Here is a 20,923-nt window from a genome sequence, read left to right as displayed (position 1 = left end):
TTGATTGTTGAACAATTGATTTTGATTGATTCATTGATTTATTGTGCAGCCATATACCTGTTCATCAAGTGGGTGACAGGTCGGTTGTTAAACTTATTGCTAATTAATAAATAAGTGATTTATTGTGCAGCTATATACCTGTTCATCAAGTGGGTGACAGGTCGATTGTTAAACTTATTGTTAATTAATAAATAAGCCATGACCAAATCCCCAGCTTGTGTTTAGCTGTTATCTTTTATAACTCATTTTAACTTGTTCGTTTTATGTCGCCTGGTCTATATTTTTCGATGTCTATTTCAATTATTTTGCAATGTATTGCAAATACTTTTTACGTTTGTAAAGGACATTTCCCGTAAAGATTTCTTTTTTTTATTATTTTTTTTGCTATTTTTGTTGATTTTTTTAATGCAGTTTCTTTCCCTCGACTGTTTTTGATTAGATATGTGTTTTTGTTTTTCCCCCGGCTTTTGATCAATTGTGCAGATTGTCGATGAAAGAGGCGGCTTTTTTGCGACACCAGGGTTCCAAGTTCTGCAAATCCGCGGGTAGTGTTCTCTCTACCGCACTTGAATATTTTACCCTAAACAACACGTGTAAAATCTTTCTTATATTTTATACATAAGTGTAGGAGTTCATAGGAATGGCCTAAAATGGAACAGTAACAGGAAATATATTTTTATGTCTTGCGGCCCCAAATACTCGAACAGATCTAACTATCGAATTTACGGTAATTTCGTAATTTTCGATAGCGGTTATATAATACTTTATTTAGCAATAACGTTCATTGTGTACAAACTGTTTGTTTTTTGGAATTTTAATTATCTTATTTCAGCATACGTTTTTAATAATGATATTCGAATTCTTGAACATGGCCGATATCACAAAGACTGATTTTGGGGTGTTTCAAAATATGACCGCCAGTATGAGGTTCCAATGGCTCTGAAATTTATACCATTATATACCATTCTACTATTTAGTGTTTAATTAAGTTAACCTTAATTACAACAAAGTTCAACCAAAAAAAAAAAAAAACGAAAAAATAACCAAAAATCACAAAGTAGAAAAACTGAGCAAGGTGGTTTTATGTTTTTTTAAGTGGTTTCTTTTTTGTTACATCGTTGCTGATAATGATTGCATTATTTGTCTACATCTGCAGTATTCTACTAATTGCTTATCTCCCCATCCCGGTAGCAACAAATGTTTCTAGAGGAGAGATTTTTTTGTCATCAAAACCAGGAAGGTGTGTGTTAATGGCAGGTCCTTAATCCTTGTTGAAAATGACAGGTGTTATCTAAAATACTTTTCAGTTTAGTTTTTTGTTGCTTTTATTCAACTTTATTTAACAGAAATCAAATAGCTACATTTGTTGACTAATGTTAATTATTGTTCTTGTTCAAGTCAATCATTATACTATTATAATAACAACTTTAGTAGAAACATTAGTCTTAGCTTCATAAAAATGAAGGGTAATTTTTTTTTTGCAGCAAAAATCATCAGAAATATTTCAGTCAGGGTTTTAATTAGCTTGACCTTTCCCCTTTTCTATCTTTGTACATTGTTTCCTTTTGTGACTTATATGTTTCCATTACTTCTGGATCTTGGGGATCGCTAAAAAGAAAAAAAAAGAAAAAATAAATAACTAAAGCAATCTTTTAATTAAAAAAAATAATTTTGTGTTTATAAAAACATCTTACCATATGAACAAATCGTATTTATTTTTGTGTCCAAATCTGTAATTGCCTTTTACTCCATTAGGCCATCGCACCTGTAAACGTGGCACATATAAAAGCGCAAAAATATTTATTCATCCAAGCCCTGACGTATATTATATTGAAATGCATGCATATTCAAAATCGTGTATTTCCTAAATTTCTTGCATGCTTAAATTTTACCTTTGGCAGTCTGATTCAATAGCGCATCAGTCTGATATTTCATTGAATATCAGACTGTTGAAGGATTACTTTCCTTTAAAATTGGACTCACATAAATCAACATATCAACAATTGAGATTTAAACCGAATGTTTTAAGTGCAATTTATGGCTCATTAACTTCTGAATGATAATAACAAGCGCGTTCTCGGCCTGTACGGACCTCAAATATCTAATATTTATTCATAAAGAACTGTATTCGGTGTGCATATCTAAACTAAATCTTTGTTGTCTTAAAGCTAAAGTAGAAAAGCTTTTATGAATGCGTCTACATCTTTTACTGCCGCCATATTAGTTTTTAATTTTTATTATCAGTTTAATTTACCCTCGATTCAGAGAATAGCGGGAAAATGCGTATAATACGGGAGAGTACTAAAGCCCAGTGTTGTATAGTTAGGACTATTCTCCGCCAGTTTCACGCAGTGCATTTACCACCATAGAATATGTCATCTAAAATCTTATTAACGTAATTTCATTTCTGGATAAGTCCAATACATGTATATTCACCCAAAATATTAAAATAAGACGTGTTTGGAAAAACATTTCTATATCAGAACTATCTACCTGTAGCTTTTTCTTGGCCGTTTTAAACGCCAACTTGAAAAATTAATATTCAACAAATTTGTCTGTAATGCACGTGCTTGCCTTTTTAATATAATTATGAAAAGCCGGCTGTCCACCAAGCCTCTCTAGGTCACACGTAAGTTGTGTTATTTTGATATTTCCAAGAATATGAAAATTACTTTGATTAAATGAATAAAAACTGACTAGGGATCAACCTTAAATATAAGAAAATGACGGTGTAATCTTATAAAACTACAGAAAAAAGTATCAATATACCCATTTTCTACGTCCTATTGAAATAATAAAGGACGATGGGTTAAATGTAAAAAAAAAACAAAAAAAAAAAAAAAAAAAAAAAAAAAAAAAACCAAAACTAGTTAACTTACATATATCTCTCCTCTTAATTCTCTCACTCTATAAACAGTCCCAATGCTGTCTTTACTACCATTTTGATCTCCCCATTGCCAGTCAAGCCCTAATAAAAAACAAAATTTAATCTAAAAAATTCATTATGATAATGAAATATGGCTATCACTCATTTTTTTTCAAAACCAGAAGATTACTCCTGACTGAAATTGAAAGAGAAAAGAATTGGAATCTTCCGTTATTTTGTTTGTTCTAAATTCATTCTAATATTACATTGTCATTAACAGTGTAAAGAAAAGAAATAAAACACCTCAAATAAATCGTTAACCTGAATTAAAAATCAAATTACCTCTGCGAACAAGACACCCGGTAGCTATTGGTTTGTTTCGTGGGATAGGCCGTGGTTCGTCACATATTACCAAATCGTATGCTTCCTCTATCATTGTGCGGCCATATCGATAATCATATCTTCTGCCATTGTCCCATTCTACTAAAATCACCCCGACTGAAAGAAGCGTGATTCCTTCATTAAGTGTCTTTACCATGTTATCACAAGTCTAGTAAATTAACTGATGGACAAGGTTAAGCGAAATAATGTTGAACAATTCTATTTTGACTGGGAAAATTGGTGTTTTGACATCTAACACTTTATTAATGATTAAAAAAAATAAACTCTGAATATATTTTTATTTATAAAAAACGTCACTTAGAAGAAATTCACTATAATTATCTGTTAGTAATTATGTTGTTGTCCCAAAATGACTTAAACAAAGTGTTCCGATACGAATATCATACATTTAAAATGACAATTCGCATAGTATTGAAAATATTCTAAAAATTGAAGTCATCTTATATATGCTGATGATTTTGAATTTATTTAAGAGATTTTGCGCAATTCAATACAATTATCTGAACCTCGTAATGATAATTATGCAACATTTTGCCATCATGCAACATATTGCCCATATTAAGGCATCGATTAATTTTCATGTTTGTATTAACTTTGTTTCTCTCTGGAAACTATTATTACCCAAAGAGCTAAAAAATATGTTTTACTTAGGAAATTTACTTAAACAGTTTAAAGATATGAAACATTTGCATAGCTTGGCTCGTACACCAATAAACCAAGCATGATGTGTTTGACAGAGTTTTACAGTGTACTAAAAGGAGATGAGATGGTAGCGTTGGTTCTTGATCTATTTATAAAGCATTGCCTTCTTACTTTTTCAATTTCATCCACCCCTTCATCAAATTGTATAAGTATCGCCAATTGGCTCTATTGGTAAATAAATTGTTCTATGGAAACAGCTTTCCAATTAAATGTAATACTTTTAACAAATCTATAAATGCTTTTTTAATAAGCTATAAATCAGTTACTTTCATGATAATAAAAGAGCATGCAAAGAGCAATTGTGGTTATCATTGATAAATAAAAACATGTATCAAGTTCTTGAAAAGAATTAGGTATCGTACACAAAAGCTTGGAGAAATATAATTTGATTAAAGTCGGACAACTATATCAAACTTATTTCAATAGGATAAAAAGAAAATATTTTCGTTTCTTCCGGAGATATATTACTATTTCGTATTATCCAAAATATTTGATTTTTAATTTAAATTAATCTGTGTAGATTTGATTGTAAACAAAATATCTGTGAGCCAATGCTACTGATACCCCTGCTCTGATGTGAATATGCAAAATAAGCAAAGTCGACATTTAACAGAAAGCTGGCATCCGATTGGTACAGAAATATATCCCACAATTTTGGCATGCCTAAACAAATAGTGTGTTAAAATTTCAAGCATTTGCGATAAATAGCTGCTGAGAAATCTTTGAGGAAATTTTCTTTGAAAATTTTGGCTAAAATATACAAAGTACTCATTTAACAGAAAGTTGATATGATTGGTAAAAAATTATATCCCACGATATGGCATGCTTTAACAAACACTGTGTAAAAATTTCAAGCATCTGCGATAAATAGCTGCTGAGAAATCTTTGACGAAAATTTTTGCTAAAAATAAACAAAGTCGTCATTTAACAGGAAGTTGACGTCTGATTGGTACAAAAATATATCCCACGATATGGCATGCACTGCATGAAAAAACATCTTTACAAATATTTACTTTGGTAGTAAAGGTATAATAAAAATCAGGTTAAACTTTACATTGAAAAAAGACGACATCAATCAACCAAACTTGTTGTAAATTTATAAAGACCCGACACTCTAGACCACATTATGAGTACACGTTATACACTGATATTGTTATTATGGATGCATAGAGTGTTTCGGCGGTTTTTGTAAGAGTTATGGTTTTAACTCTTAAGGCCCGCCTCATCAGGGGTCTACCTATTATGATTTTCACATTATTGTAATCGTGATTGAATTATCATTTCGCCGATATTCTTGTGTTTACTGTAGGCGATTATAGGTTCATTGGTAAATAGATCTTTGCACATTTCATCATTTTTAAGGACATTCCAGTATTTCAGGATTCGCTTTTTGAGACCCTTTAAGTGTGGGTTGTACTTGGTTATCATGACATTTGGTTGCCGTTGTTTGCATTTTATATCTGTTTTCACCAAGTACTTTTTTCTATTTGTGTTTTCCATTGTACGCACAATAGGATCTATTTCCTTATCAGAGTAACCTCTCTTTGATAGGTGTGTCTTGAAATCCGTTAGAATTGTAGATAGAATGCAAGGATCACTGGTATTTCTTGTATGTCTGATGCATTCGCCTTTTATGAACCCTTTAAAGACAGAAGGGCTATGGGTGCTTTTTCTGTGTAGATATTGAAAATTGTCACGAACACCTGAAATTCACGTATGAAATCTCAGAAAAAAGCGTCAATTTTCTGGACACTACTATATACAAAGGCGTGAGGTTTCAGGAAAATAACATACTTGATATTAAATCATATATAAAACCAACAAACAATTTTCAATATCTACACAGAAAAAGCACTCCCAGCCCTTCTGTCTTTAAAGGGTTCATAAAAGGCGAATGCATCAGACATACAAGGAATACCAGTGATCCTTGCATTCTATCTACAATTCTAACGGATTTCAAGACACACCTATCAAAGAGAGGTTACTCTGATAAGGAAATAGATCCCATTGTGCGTACAATGGAAAACACAAGTAGAAAAAAATACTTGGTGAAAACAGATATAAAATGCAAACAACGACAACCAAATGTCATGAAAACCAAGTACAACCCACACTTGAAGGGTCTCAAAAAGCGCATCCTGAAATATTGGAATGTCCTTAAAAAGGATGAAATATGCAAAGAACTATTTACCAATGAACCTATAATCGCCTACAGTAAACACAAGAATATCGGCGAAATGATAATTCAATCACGATTACAATAATGTGAAAATCATAATAGGTAGACCCCTGATGAGGCGGGCCTTAAGATTTAAAACCATAACTCTTACAAAAACCGCCGAAACACTCTATGCATCCATAATAACAATATCAGTGTATAACGTGTACTCATAATGTGGTCTAGAGTGTCGGGTCTTAATAAATTTACAACAAGTTTGGTTGATTGATGTCGTCTTTTTTCAAAATTCGGCGAATTACTCAGCGCCGTCAGTGAAACTTAAAAAAAACGCAAACAAACCAAAAATCGACATTCCTTATCCAGAGAGCGAAGATCTTATCTTCTTATTGAAATGCGTCTTGGAAAACAATTACTTTGAACTCAATGGAAAATACTTTAAACAAATCATAGGATGCAGTATGGGTGCAATACCATCTCCAGAAGTTTCAGATACAAGAATGTATCAAATCACCAACTATATAATGTCAAAATTCAAATTCGCCAATCAAGTTCTTTACCACGGGCGATTTAGAGACGATGGTTTTATAGCCTTTAACGGCACACAAAATGAAATTTTAGAATTTTTTGACATCGGCAATACATGTCACGAACACCTGAAATTCACGTATGAAATCTCAGAAAAAAGTGTCAATTTTCTGGACACTACTATATACAAAGGCGTGAGGTTTCAGGAAAATAACATACTTGATATTAAATCATATATAAAACCAACAAACAATTTTCAATATCTACACAGAAAAAGCACCCATAGCCCTTCTGTCTTTAAAGGGTTCATAAAAGGCGAATGCATCAGACATACAAGGAATACCAGTGATCCTTGCATTCTATCTACAATTCTAACGGATTTCAAGACACACCTATCAAAGAGAGGTTACTCTGATAAGGAAATAGATCCCATTGTGCGTACAATGGAAAACACAAATAGAAAAAAGTACTTGGTGAAAACAGATATAAAATGCAAACAACGACAACCAAATGTCATGGTAACCAAGTACAACCCACACTTGAAGGGTCTCAAAAAGCGAATCCTAAAATACTGGAATGTCCTTAAAAATGATGAAATATGCAAAGATCTATTTACCAATGAACCTATAATCGCCTACAGTAAACACAAGAATATCGGCGAAATGATAATTCAATCACGATTACAATAATGTGAAAATCATAATAGGTAGACCCCTGATGAGGCGGGCCTTAAGAGTTAAAACCATAACTCTTACAAAAACCGCCGAAACACTCTATGCATCCATAATAACAATATCAGTGTATAACGTGTACTCAAAATGTGGTCTAGAGTGTCGGGTCTTAATAAATTTACAACAAGTTTGGTTGATTGATGTCGTCTTTTTTCAAAACCTATACAAATAATGTGTAAAAATTTCAAGCATCTGCGATAAATAGATGCTGAGATAAATGCGACGGAAATTTTTGTTACGGACGGACGGACAGACAGACAGACATACAAGGGTAAAACAGTATACCCCCTCTCCTACGGAGCGGGGGTATAAAAAAGAATATTCCCCTAATAAAGTCTCCAAAATTCTTATAGCAGAAAGACTAGAACCATGTCATATAAGATTACTGAACAATGCAAAGAAAAGTCACAAAGGTTCATTTGAAAGTACCTAGATTAGTATGACCAATAACTGTTCCGACCCCATTACTATCCTGATTTCCATAATGCCAATCTCTTCCTCTTCGAACCCTTGTACCCACACAAGGCATTGTGGAATATCGTTCTTTGAAGTTTCCATCGTCTTCATCTTCATCATATACCTCCTTCTCATTTAATATCTCACATACTTGATTCTATGAACAAAAAGTTTCAAGAAAATAAATAATTATAACGTTTGCAAAAATTTTGAAACTTTGAGTAAATGGAGTTATCTAGAAAATATATGAAGGAATCTTACATATTCTTCAATAAGACGTTTTTCTATATGACAATATTAACCCCGCTCTTAGGATGAAGTCCAATATCCAAGGGGCATTAACTTCTCAATTTAGGTAGAGGGTTGATCATTCATGAACATCATAATCATGCATATAGTTTTCCCTAGTTATATATAGGAGTATGGAACAACATGTTTTTAAGATTAGCTACAATTTCACTATATGGTCCCGCCCTAAGATATGAACCCATGACTCACGGGACATGAATTTTACAATTTAGGTAGAAAGCTTAATGTACATCATAATCATGCACTTTATTTATCTTTCACCATTGTGGAAGTAGAAAAGCAATTTTTTTTAGATTTGAATTATGTTCCCCTTCCCTATAAATGCTAGACAACTGTGGTCAGGATAACCCTATTAGTTTTAGAGAAGAAGTAGCAAATGTTCCATGGACAAAAATAGATCGCAATTGGTCACTTGAGTCATGCTACCTTAATGTATTAAATGTGGAGTTATTGATTTAATTTCAAATGATGACAGCAAAATGAGAAGATATGATTATACTAACAATATCTTTCCAAGTTCCAGTTCCATGACCAGAACTTGGATATTGTTTCCTCACCACCTCTTCTGTTATTGTCTCACCGCAAAATTGAGACAGAAGATGACCAGCAACACGCTTCATATGGAATTGATAAAGGGTACAAATGTGTTAAAACAAATTCATAATAAGTGTTTTATCAACAGTTTATCATAAACAATTAAGATATATCATAATACTGATTACAATATTTAGCGATAATCTTGCATATTGCCGAGCTTCCTCCCATCCAATGAGCCGTCCACCTTTTGCTGCTGCTGCCAACGCTCCTAGGATGCGCTATTACATGTCATTAAAGAAAATAAAATCAGAAATTGAATTGATTATTTGTTGTTTTTGACTGCTTTGTTGAATGCCAATATTCATATTAAAATAGTATTGAACATGCATTTACATATACTTTTTAGAATATTCATAGCCAAAAAATCCGCAATTAAACTATATAGACATATCATATTTATTACACCTTACATCAGTAAGAAAACTCCCGGGAGTTTTACAGACTTTACCAGGTTTTATTTAATAAAACAACTAGTTTCAGTGTGTTGTAGGTTTATTTTTATTCAATTTCATAACCTGCATGGTTATAGGGTTCGATAGTCTTGGGCCATTTCAGACCATATAAATATCCTTTGAAAAAAGAGCTTTTTTGTAAAAACATAGAAAAATATTCAAAGGACAGAAGCGTACAAAGCCTGTCAACTTCCCGAGCATTCCGTAAACAGGTACGACAACTCCCTATTCAAAAAAGATAAATCCAAAATATATTTTAGTACAGCTATGACCTTAAAATTGTATCACGGTAGTTGAATTTTAATCTGGCAAATATGTTTCAAAAACGTATTGCACAATATTGAAAATAAGATGAACAAATTATCAGACACTTCATTTTATCTAATACGTTGTACTTGGTACTTGGCTCTTAAGAAGTTAACAGGTATATCAATTGTGAATTTAATCACTTTTCTTGTCAGTCCTTTCACTTCGATTTAGTCAGTTTCGTCGATGGTCGATGCATTTTGCAATGAGGGCGAATATTTGGTAGCTTTTGGTGCATACTGTTCATGTCTTGTATAGCTTAAAAACCACATTACAGAACAGACGTGCTAAAAACATCCAGCGGTCCTAGTCCCTTCTTTACACTGACAGCCTAATCCCAGGATTTTGGTAGAGGAATATTCATCCAATGGTTATACTGGATACATGCATGCAGAGTGTCTGGTTCTGCTGTAGATAACTGAATGTGATAATTACTCCAAGTTAAATGTTCATCAGTATATCTAGATACCTGTTTACGCTGATAATACCAAAAGTAAGGATTCTAAGATAAATAAGGAAAAGAACAGGGAAGTCAACCTGAAGATCATGAGCATCAAAAGTTTTCTTAATTTTAGATCGTCCATGAAATATGAGCAAAGGAGTGTCTGAGAAACGTTTCTCGACTTTATACATTATATTTCTTAGGCATATTTCTTGCATAAGTATCGTCTTCTTCGTTGTTTGTGTTTATGGGCGGTTTATATTTGTTGAAAAGACTGGCCAGGTTACGCAGTTAATTTCATGTGTATGTATGTGGCTGTTTGGAACGACATGAACCAGACAGTTCCACTTCTTTAACCGCCCATTAAATGTCTCAAAGAACCAGCGTAATTTGGTCACGCACCTCTGAAGTTGTATGCTGCTCCATAGACTTGTCAAAAAACGAGAGTATCTATGTTAAAACCTACAATCATTAAGAAAGTACAGTGCATTGCAAAAACCTTGATCAACAAATGTTGTGGTCATTCATGAAATCCATAAAATTCCCACAGTTAGACTTTATGATATGAGTAATAATTGACGAGGCATTGCTGCCTCAATTGGCAAGGTATAGGCCCATGATATACATGATATAACCAATAGTGCTTGAAGTTCTGAATAGTTTTACTAGAGGTCTATTCTTGAGCATCTTGAGCAGTCAATCTTTAAAACCTGTACTTTGAATTCTTCTGAATGAAGATATTTGTACCATCCAGAAACAAAGTAACCCTGTTAGAAATGGGATCCGAAAACGATTGTTTTGTTATGTCAGTTGTGTGATTTTATACAAGCTCTTTACAAGTGAAATAAATAAAACCCTTGTTCTTTGAAGGCCAAAGACTATGAATTTCTTTCTTTACTTAATATTAGTTTAATATGTAGGTGTACTTAAATAAACTATGTCCAAAACTTGAAGGTGAATCTGACGATGAATTTGTTGACCATCCTTCATAAATCTTCAATTTTTTTAAGTAGGAGTCCGATCTGCAGGGGCCGTCTATCTGTTCGGAAATTAGTTTTTCTTTCTCCCTTGCCATGTTAGACTACATTGTGTAGTACATTTGGATAAACTGCAGGAGGTGAAAGACCTTCGACCAACTTTTAAAGGGTACCTGCAGCCCCGTGTGTGTGAAACTCATGTTGTAGAATTTATTTACAAGATTTTCATGCAAAACACCGTATCGAAATCGAAATCGATGAAAAAAAACCGGATTTACGCCGCTACAAAGTGGCTAATTTTGCCTGCTTTGAGAAATCCAATCAAGAGAATTAGGCGATAATGAAGTTTCAGTGGAAGTGACGTCATGAGGTCAACATGAAGGAAATTTCCTTACAAAGCTTTACAAAATTCGATTTTACAGCCAAAATGATTCATATAGGTCTGATGGTTTGACGTATCTACTTATTTTGTACAGTAGGATAAGAAATCAGTAACCGTATACATTTTGTTACAGCTAGATGTCTTTTTAAGGGATTTTAAAATTTGCTACTCTCGTCGCCTTATTACCGATGATTACGATATCTTAAAACCTACTGCGCATGCGTCAAAGTGGTGAGGGTGGGTGAAGAGGGAGAGTAATTTTTTCCATTTTCTCAGAAAATTTCGTGTGGAGTTAACTCATCTGTCCCGTCTCAATAGAATGAGTTCTGTGTCTCCAGTAAAACTACCGAAGAAGAAAAAAAAACCCCGAACCTAATCCAAAAAAAGGTCAGGAAGACAACATAGCGCCCAACATGAACACTACTATGTCGGGCCCTGCTCCTAGCTTATTCCAACATCCATACACTAGCCCTGTCTCGTCAGAAAATCAACACTACCATCCATCGACAGTGGATCCACAATTTTATGCAAGTACAAACCTTCTCATATGCACGAAACATGCAACAAAACTTTCAGCCGATCATTCAATCGAACATTCCTAAAAATAACATTACGTCACAAATTACAGGCGTTCCACCTCAGTTGGCGATAGATTTGTAGGTTGAGGGAATTTCTCGCCGTCAGGATATTTGTTCATCCGAATTGGAAATTATAGAAGACATCAGCATCGAGAGAGCGCACAGGATTGGCAAACGAGAGATTGGAAAGATTCGCCCGATCGTTGTGTAATTCATCAGATATCCTAAGAGGGAACTTGTGCGTAAGAGTGAATTTAAGTTGAGAAACACATACCTCTCCTTTTCCAAGCATTTTCCAAGGGAGATCCAAGACGGAAGAAAACAACTACCTTCTATGTTGAAGCAAGCAAAGACCAACAATAGAAAAACTGTTTTTGGAAAACACAAACTTTTCAAACAACGCCATTATCAAACCGTAAGGGATTCCAGTCGAGGTGATGAGGCCTGGAGAATATTCAAAATTATTGGATGGATCATTAATGAAGGTTTGAGAACAAAAGGGGGACAATTTAAGGGCTTCTTGTGTACGTATGACATAATATGCCTATTAGAATATTGGATTCGTAAAGACTTCTCCGTGGATGTAGAAGGCTATTTTGTGCTTGTAAATGCGATGTTTGTGCAGATATACATGTTTACCACTAGCGATTTCAATATTTTAAAAAAAAACTTAAATTGTGTTATCTTTAGTGAATTTTTTTAGTGTAATTATCTGAATCAAGCTTTTTGGAGACTTTAATAGTAAAACGCAATCATTGCCAGACTCTATTGAAAATGACTCATTACATAATGATGTTTTAAATAGTTTACATATGCAGCGATAAGGAAATAACAATACAGAGAGAACTGTTCATATATCGAAAAAAACAAGAAAACAAACAGTTTTAATACTATTTCCTTGTTTCTAATCTAGCAGCATTGACCCCTTGATGTCACAGTTCATTTAGCACTAAAATCGTTCAGGTGGGAAATCGGGTTTTCCCAAAATATATCGAAAAGTACATTTGTGCTAATGCGATCGCAGTAAAATTTTTAGGATGATGTTGGTTTTTTTTTCACAAAGACCTCCATAACATGGTTTAGGTTAAATTTAATCCATAAATTGTTCATTCACGGATCATTGCATTAAGAATGCAAAATAATGATGATAAATGATTGTTGGCCTATTTTCCTTCATTCAAGCGGAAACCTTGGATGTCATCAGCATCCAAATTATATCTTAAGCTCCATTCATTTTCATAAACAAATATCTTACGCTATGCATTTGAGTAAAAACAAATTGAGAATAAAACTGTTGTCTTATAAAGTAGAGAAAATGAATTTTATTTATAAAGAATTAATATATTTGCACAAAATTCCAACCTACATAATTTGGATTTCTGCCAACTGGTATAAAGGTAAACGGGTTACATTCCCCTTGACTTCCGACAAGTGCTAAAAGTCTGTCAAATGTCTGAAATAAATCACTAAGTATTGACAGTAATTCATTGAAATTAAAACCGATAGTCTTGATTATTTTGAATTATATATAACGCATCCTCATTTATCTGAGTACTACATGTGTATTCAATTTCTTTTTTATAGTATATAAATTATATTCTATATCCCTGCAATAAAAATCAATTCATTATTTAATGTTAATTTTACACTGTGTATAAGAATGTATGCATAAACAATTTTAAGTACATGTATGAAGATTTTATATCACAATCGTTATAGAATAATACTCTAGAATAGTCTTTATATATTACAAATTATATTTTTCTTGCACCAGAGATTAAACTTCAAATCTGCACAGGTAATATTTTTAGTGTAGTGAGGAAAAATTGAAAAAGTTTAGAATTTAGGAAAACTATGAAGGACTTAAACCAACTTCGCTTTCTGTCGTTGTTTCCAATGACTCTCTGGGGTCGGACAGGCCTGTGAAGTTCCCATCAGAAATCACCACCACTCTAGCTCTGATAACAAGAGGGTGTACGTTGGAGGTGTGACCTAGAAAATGCATGTCACTTATGAACTTCCGTTCACCATAAGTATTGTTTTTCAACAGTTCATTTTATAAATGTTTTGACAATACTTGAGTACCTCCTCCATGCTTTAAACACGAATAGGACAAAATAATTCCTGATTCCAAAGGTGATGGTCCTTTGCAGTCAATGTTATCTATAAGAAAAATCTAACAGTTATTTAATGATTTGTTTTAATTAATGGTGTACTTTAAATGATAAATATTATTAATGAAAGTTAATAATAAAAGAAACGTAATTTTTTTTTGAATGAATATTTCAAGATTGCGATTACTCACCAAGACATTTCTCGATAGAGCTATATCTGTTTGAATAATAATGAAGAAACTTAGTTTCGGCACCAAATCCAATAACAGCAACGTTGTCGTCTAGGCACAAGGTTTTGTATTCTAAACAAAAAGCATTCCTGGTAAAATGGCATGACTTTTGATACTGAGTTTCATAAAACAAATTTCGCAATTGATAAGATTAATAAAGTGTCTATTGAGGGCGGGGGGGGGGGGGGGGGGGGAGTAGGCAAACCATGACGAGAAATAAAACAAAGACTTATAATTTCAATGACTACATTTTCTGAAACAGTAATGTATGAGATAAAATGCATGTGGTAACGATAAATACACAATGATCAAATCCTTAGACACGCAGTAGCACAAAAAACCGTCGTTTCATTTATTTTTATGCCATATAATTTCGATCATGCATTGTGCAGTTCGACTGTACAAGGGGGTATAATGTTTTACACATCTGTGTCTATTTGTCTGTCCGTCTTTCTGTCTGTCTGTCTGTTCGTAACAAAAATTTCTGTCGCATTTTTCCTCAGCAATTATTCATTGCAGATGCTTAAAATTTTAACACACTATTTGTTAAAGTACGCCATATCGTGGGATATATTTTTTCGTCAAAGATATCTCAGCAACTATTTATTGCAGATGCTTGGAATTTTAACACACTATTTTGTTAGGCATGCTATATCGTGGGATATATTTTTGTTTTAATCGGACGTCAACTGTTTGTAAAATAACAACTTAATTTGTTAAATTTTAGCCTAAATTTTCAAACAAATTTTCGTCAAAGATTTCAATGCAAATTTTTATCGCAGATGCTTGAATTTTTAACACACTATTTGTTAAAGCATGCTATACCGTGGGACCTGTTTTACCACTCGGATGCGAACTTCCTGTTAAATGTCGACTTTCCAGATTTTTGCATTTTTACATCAGACCGAGGGTATTTACAAATATTTTGTTTCCCCTGGTATTTTTTATCCCTTTCACTGCGCAAAAAATAAGCAATTCACTCTTACCGTCTAATATGTCCCAAAGAGCTTTCTTCATTTGATGTAAACCTTCTCCTGCCATGGTCTCAGATGTATCCAGAATAAATACAGTGCAAAAACCACTGCCATGTTCATGTTTTCTTTTCTTATCTAAAAAAATGTAACTAAAATATCTATCTATCAATCTATCTAATCATCGATCGACCGAATTATTTAATTTATAATGCATAAATTTCTATAAATACAATAAATTTTTAAAATCACTTTAATCAAGATACATGTACTTACTTTCGAATGTTTCCTCTATTGCTTTATTTTCCCAAAACAGTCTCCCTAATAACTGTTTTTCCATTCGTTTAAATCTAAACTTTTACCAAAAATAAAGAACTTAGTTGTCAATATAACCAACATTTGTAAGTTGAAAATACATATGAATAAGGAAATAATATAATTTGTAGTCAAATAACTATTTTTTAAAATTTCCTTTTATCTAATTACAAAACCCTTCATATCATATAGAGTGAACATTGTTTCCGATTATTAATAAACATAGTACAGAAAAAGAGGATCCAATTTAAATAAAGGACAACCTTCCCTTAGTAATTTTAAAATGGCACGAATGGTTTTGCTTTGGTAAAACAATGAACTTAACGTTAACGTTATTAGTATAAAAAAAACAAACAAGGAAGACCTAAAAAAAATTGCAATACATGCATGTTGTGTGATTCTTTAACAAACATCTATTCCAATTATTTTATTTTTTCTCCATTTTTTTCCATATAATTCCAACTATGAATGTTATTAATCATCGTCTACATTCCAAATTATCTTTTGAATGTAAACTGTCTTCATATAAACTGTCCAGTATGATCATAATTTGTTTTTAATTTATTCTATTTTAACTTGATTTAGGATGTTTTGGAATGATAGTCCACCTTTACTCTTGCCCCTTAAAAATCCGATTTTAAAAAATCTTTGTCAAGCCAAAAATTATAATTTAAATTAAAGATAACTGATTATTCGCAGCGTAAGGGATGGTGTACATGCATTTTTATGAACCTAGGAACTAACATATCTATTCTAAGATTTCCAAGTGGGAGGAGTAGTTGTAATGTCTATTTTCATAAGTTTCATGCACTTTAAATCTTGCAAATGTTAATCGAGAAGGGGTGGCATGCTACAGTTTTACAAGTACAAAACCAACAAAAAAATTAATTATGCAGTAGAAATATGTGAATAAAATTTATCTGGTTAATTAATGTTGACACACCAGTATAATATATCATAGATCGATAAATAATCTGTTTTTGCAAAATGATTTCCCAAAAATGAGACCAATATCGCGTTTTGTTTCCGGTTTGTATTAAAATTACAAACAGATTCATATAAAATAATTAATTTGACATATTTCATTATATAACATAATTGAAAGCCGCTATCGGTCTCTGTTTTGTGAAATTATATCTCAAGAAGGATTCTTCATTTACACGAAATATTTGATGAGTCGAGGAACTTTAAACCCCCCACAAAGCTTGAGACTTAAAAAGCCGGTACCTTGTAATATATATTTGTAAACAACGGTCGCTAATCTTTAGATGTACGCCTAAAGAATTAATTTGTTATTATTAATAGTCATTATTTTTCAGACCGTCTTTCAGCATATGCACCAATCTTAACAAAACTTACCCTATTTACGCAAGTGGAAACCTTTAAGTTAAAACATGCATCTCCTCTTTGGTGCATGCTGCTTTGATAATGAAAAGACTCGAAAGTTACCACCAATACAATTTCATCTTTAAAGAAAAAACAGTTGCTTGATATCGTTTCGCATATTCATTATAACCAATTCCTTTTTTTTTGTATTTTTGATATATTAAACATGTTAAATACATATGAAGACCACACCTGAATGTAACGACATTATAACATCTTAAAATTAAAACCACTCATTAGCAGTTTTTAATAAAGAAGCTACTCATGTAATAATGAATTAAAAAGGGATGCTGCAATGGCTTTTTCAATCAACGAGAAAATGAACAACAAAAATATTAAAGATGATTTAATAATATATAAAACATCTCAATAATACTACTAAAGTAAATTAACATAAAGAAACACAAGATATTGTTATAGAAAATTGTTTTGTACAGCTTGGTTTGCTTTAAGCTACAAAATACATGTATATACATAAACCACAAGTTAAACATACTTTTCATACTTTAAAGATAAGAAGGACAAATTTCAACATCAAAAATACAAATTAGCAATTAAAACTTTTAAGATAAAAAATGACTAGAAAGTATAGTTTTAAGTGGCTAGCAGTGCGATCCAAAGCACCAGCTTAAAGTAAAAGATGATTGAGAGATAGTATGGTTTTGAAACATGTTACGTATCTCTTCATTTTTCTTTCTTTGATTAAAATTTATTTTAAATGACGCTGTGTTTTGCAACAAATTAGATCGCAGCTATTACTCGGAGTTTGCCAAAAGAGAGTTAACTTTAAGGGATTCTCAAAAAAATTCACAAACTGTTATATTTACATTTTCCAGTGTCTATGCCTGTGATAACACTACGTATCGATTTTGTACTATATAACTCATAAAGCCAAATTGAGGCGCCAGCGGGGCTTGCTTATACAGTACAGCTCACGAGTATCCCGACACCCACCGTGTAAAAAACACGGTGGAAAACGGTCTGTGTCGCACCGTGCACACGGTGTGACACCGTGTATGTGTATTGGAAAATTCAAGAAAAAGCACCGTGTCGCACCGTGGCCGCCTGTATAACTCCGTGGCCACAGTGTTACTCCGTGGATATCATTACCTGAGACGTTGATAGAAATAGCGTATGTTTAGAAATTAAGAAATTATGGCTAAACAAGGGTTGAAACATATATATCCTTTTCACATTTAAAAAAAAAAGAATGTCGACTTAAGTTGCACGGACTCAGAAAATTGTCGAGGCTGTCAACGTGAAGTTAATTTTTTGTGATCTGAAAACTCGACGTAAATGGGTACCTTTTAATTCATTTGTTCTGAAATAAATGGAAATAAATTCACCAAAAAAAAATTTAATAATCAATTAATATATAATCAAAATTCAAATCAATTTAATTCATCTTGTTTTTTTTTTCTAAACACACGTGATGTTGTAACTGACGATCCTATTAAAATGTCGGGAGCTTAAACGTCTTATTTCTGTTATCTGTAAACACTTTCTAATTTATCAATTAATTTACAGCCTTACTTTAAAACAATTAAAAATGAGAAATGAAAACATTTCAGATCATGTTTTTCTAAAAACATGTGCTGTTGATGTGCTGTGGTAAATAACAACCCCATATTACCGGTGACTCGAATAATTTGGACTTCAGGTATTTATGTAGCAATAAGTAAACAAAAAATCACTTTTATATTATAGATTATAAATAAATACATGAACAAACTCTTGTTAAATTATATTCAAGCATTGTACATGTATTAAAAATATACCCGCATTTCCTAAAATATTTTTCAACTTTATTTCCGTATAGCTGGTAATGGCCTCGTGATTACACATGAAAAAAATCACTCGTGCGATATACGGAAGCTGATCAGATACCCAGCATTGTCTTTCATCTTGGGTTCTATACACAACAGGTGTTATTGTCTGTCTTGTTAGGTGTCATTGGAATTTACAACTAACTTTGTGTATATTTGGACGTCTGAACAGGTGTACTCGAGATGCCGGTATTCACACCTTTCCGCGAACACCTGTTTGGTAACTCATCACAACCCGTCGTGTGTATGGTCTGAATATATCTTACTTCTACTTTGTTAGTTCAATGATTTTTCCTAATCTCTAACAAACCAAAAAAAATTGTCTGTAGATATGTACACAAAGAACGACACGTAAGACTATCGGCGCGTGGATCCGGGGAACAATTCAGCAACTCTATAAATGCGGGAATTTCAAAGAATAAACTTGCGATAAGAAATAATTTACCGGGTACCTGATTGATTAAAAAGATGAATGAGATAATACCGGTCACTTTTTGCAAGCATTTAGAACACACAACTTTATTGATGTGAAATAGCGTCGAAATTTTAACGAAAAATCTTATTACATCGTGAACTTCACAAACTTTTAGTCATTGTGTTGAAATTGTTATTAAAACCATGGATCTAAAATGAATGAATTAAATTCATACAAATAGAACTCTGATAATTCTAAAATGATTACACAAAAGTACAGAGAGAGAGAGAGAGAGAGAGAGAGAGAGAGAGAGAGAGAGAGAGAGAGAGAGAGAGAGAGAGAGAGAGAGAGATTTTACAACGTAATATTCCAACCCTCATACATGCAGTATAAGAATAAAGAAACTAAATATTTCAAACACTGAATACTTCATTGTTAAACATTTTTCTATTTTGCGGACTTACAAAAAAACAATAGAACGGCATTTTTCCATATCATGGAAGGAGCACGTGGTCTATCTCGCGGGCTGATTTGATTGACAGGAATAGCACGTGGACCGTGACTGCATATATTCTATCGCAATTTTAGGGAAAAGGGTTCAATATAATGGAAACTATAAATCTAACTTATTACACTGAATTACAAGTAAAATGTACTTAAATCAAACTCATACTGGTATTCTCTCTCTCTCTCTCTCTCTCTCTCTCTCTCTCTCTCTCTCTCTCTCTCTCTCTCTCTTATATGACGATCATTAAACAATCAAACAGTAATTATTGCAATGCCGAGTATACTGTAGTTTCTTGGAACACAAATAATTTCTAAACTCAAGTTGCTATTAAGATGAAATAAAAAAATATCAAGTACCGATCCACGGATTCTTAGCGCTATGAATATGTACCGTGCGGTACTTAGTCTACATGGACAAGTACATCACACATATGTATAAAAGAAAGAAAATTTGAAAATATATTAGATATAAAGCTCTATAATTATATTATACTTAGAGAAAGTACATTTGTTTTCGACAACCCGTTAGATTTGTTATCGTTGAATAGAGTATAAGTGAGAAAAGATCACAGTTATGGTTCTATGCACTATTGAAACTGCCAAACTACAGTAACTACGATTACTACTACGTTTAAAAACGGACTGAAACAAAAACTTATGGAACCGTTTATTTGAATGTTAAAAAGGAAAAGAAAGTGTTAGTGTTTTAATTGATCAAACATTTATGTGGGCGATATCGATTTTTAATATCAAAAAAAATCAACCGTAACAATCACATATACGTCTGAAAATTGCGTGCCTAAAAATTTTATTTATTTCTATTTCTTTGTCTTTTTCTTTCATTCTTTTACGTATATCAATAATCAATAATTTTATTTATAAATCCTCCTTTTTTCACAGGTAAATACCGCGTGTTACACCGTGTTATTGTCCGTGTTGCATCGCGTTGCATCGTGTCGCACCGTGTTTTTTCTCGTTCCGTGGCCGTCACAGAGAACAATAGATCAAAGGTATCGACACTTCCACGCTCAGCGTGGACTTTCAAACACGGTGGTCGGTGTTTTTGTCGGGATACTCGTGAGCTGTACTGTACATATTTAAACAGTTAATCGTACGATAGTTTAAAATTATATAAATATAAGTACAAGTAATAAGGAATCATTTTTTGAATATTATGAAGTGATAATTTCGGTCGGGGCGTGATCAAATCTATCATAAAGCCCTTTGGGCTTTATTGGATTCCATCACGCCCCGA

General features: G+C 32.8%; 1 protein-coding gene across 3 annotated transcripts; it reads right to left on the bottom strand.

Moving 5' to 3' along the window:
• Positions 1–1,191: 1,191 nt before the first annotated feature.
• LOC128178313 (uncharacterized) lies at positions 1,192–15,633 on the bottom strand. 3 transcript variants are annotated; one of them, XM_052845424.1, is made up of 13 exons: positions 15,496–15,633; positions 15,235–15,357; positions 14,210–14,320; positions 13,990–14,067; positions 13,778–13,896; positions 13,271–13,357; positions 8,893–8,985; positions 8,674–8,784; positions 7,835–8,018; positions 3,209–3,364; positions 2,880–2,968; positions 1,695–1,765; positions 1,195–1,608 (listed from the first exon to the last, which is right to left on the bottom strand). In XM_052845424.1, exons 1-13 carry the CDS (start codon positions 15,557–15,559, stop codon positions 1,521–1,523), a joined length of 1,374 nt encoding a protein of 457 aa, XP_052701384.1. In that variant the 5' UTR covers positions 15,560–15,633; the 3' UTR covers positions 1,195–1,520. The 3 variants fall into 3 exon arrangements, with proteins under 3 accessions (XP_052701386.1, XP_052701385.1, XP_052701384.1); XM_052845426.1 differs by lacking the exon at positions 3,209–3,364 and having other exon boundaries at positions 1,192–1,608; XM_052845425.1 differs by lacking the exon at positions 1,695–1,765 and having other exon boundaries at positions 1,193–1,608.
• Between the last annotated feature and the right edge of the window lie 5,290 nt (positions 15,634–20,923).

Source organism: Crassostrea angulata, chromosome 3 (assembly GCF_025612915.1).
Source record: "Crassostrea angulata isolate pt1a10 chromosome 3, ASM2561291v2, whole genome shotgun sequence".
NCBI classification, from domain to species: domain Eukaryota; kingdom Metazoa; phylum Mollusca; class Bivalvia; order Ostreida; family Ostreidae; genus Magallana; species Magallana angulata.
The sequence above is the reverse complement of the archived record's forward strand: the minus strand, read 5'-3'. Positions and strand labels throughout refer to the sequence as shown.

What these genes read in the sequence shown, in the direction of transcription:
- LOC128178313 (XM_052845424.1), bottom strand. Translation starts at nt 15,559, where the DNA reads ATGGAAAAACAGTTATTAGGGAGACTGTTTTGGGAAAATAAAGCAATA. An exon ending in AAACAACGACAGAAAGCGAA is followed by an intron (nt 13,358 to 13,777) that starts GTTGGTTTAAGT and finishes GATTTATTTCAG; the next exon opens with ACATTTGACAGACTTTTAGC. An exon ending in CGGGTGTCTTGTTCGCAGAG is followed by an intron (nt 2,969 to 3,208) that starts GTAATTTGATTT and finishes GTTTTTTATTAG; the next exon opens with GGCTTGACTGGCAATGGGGA.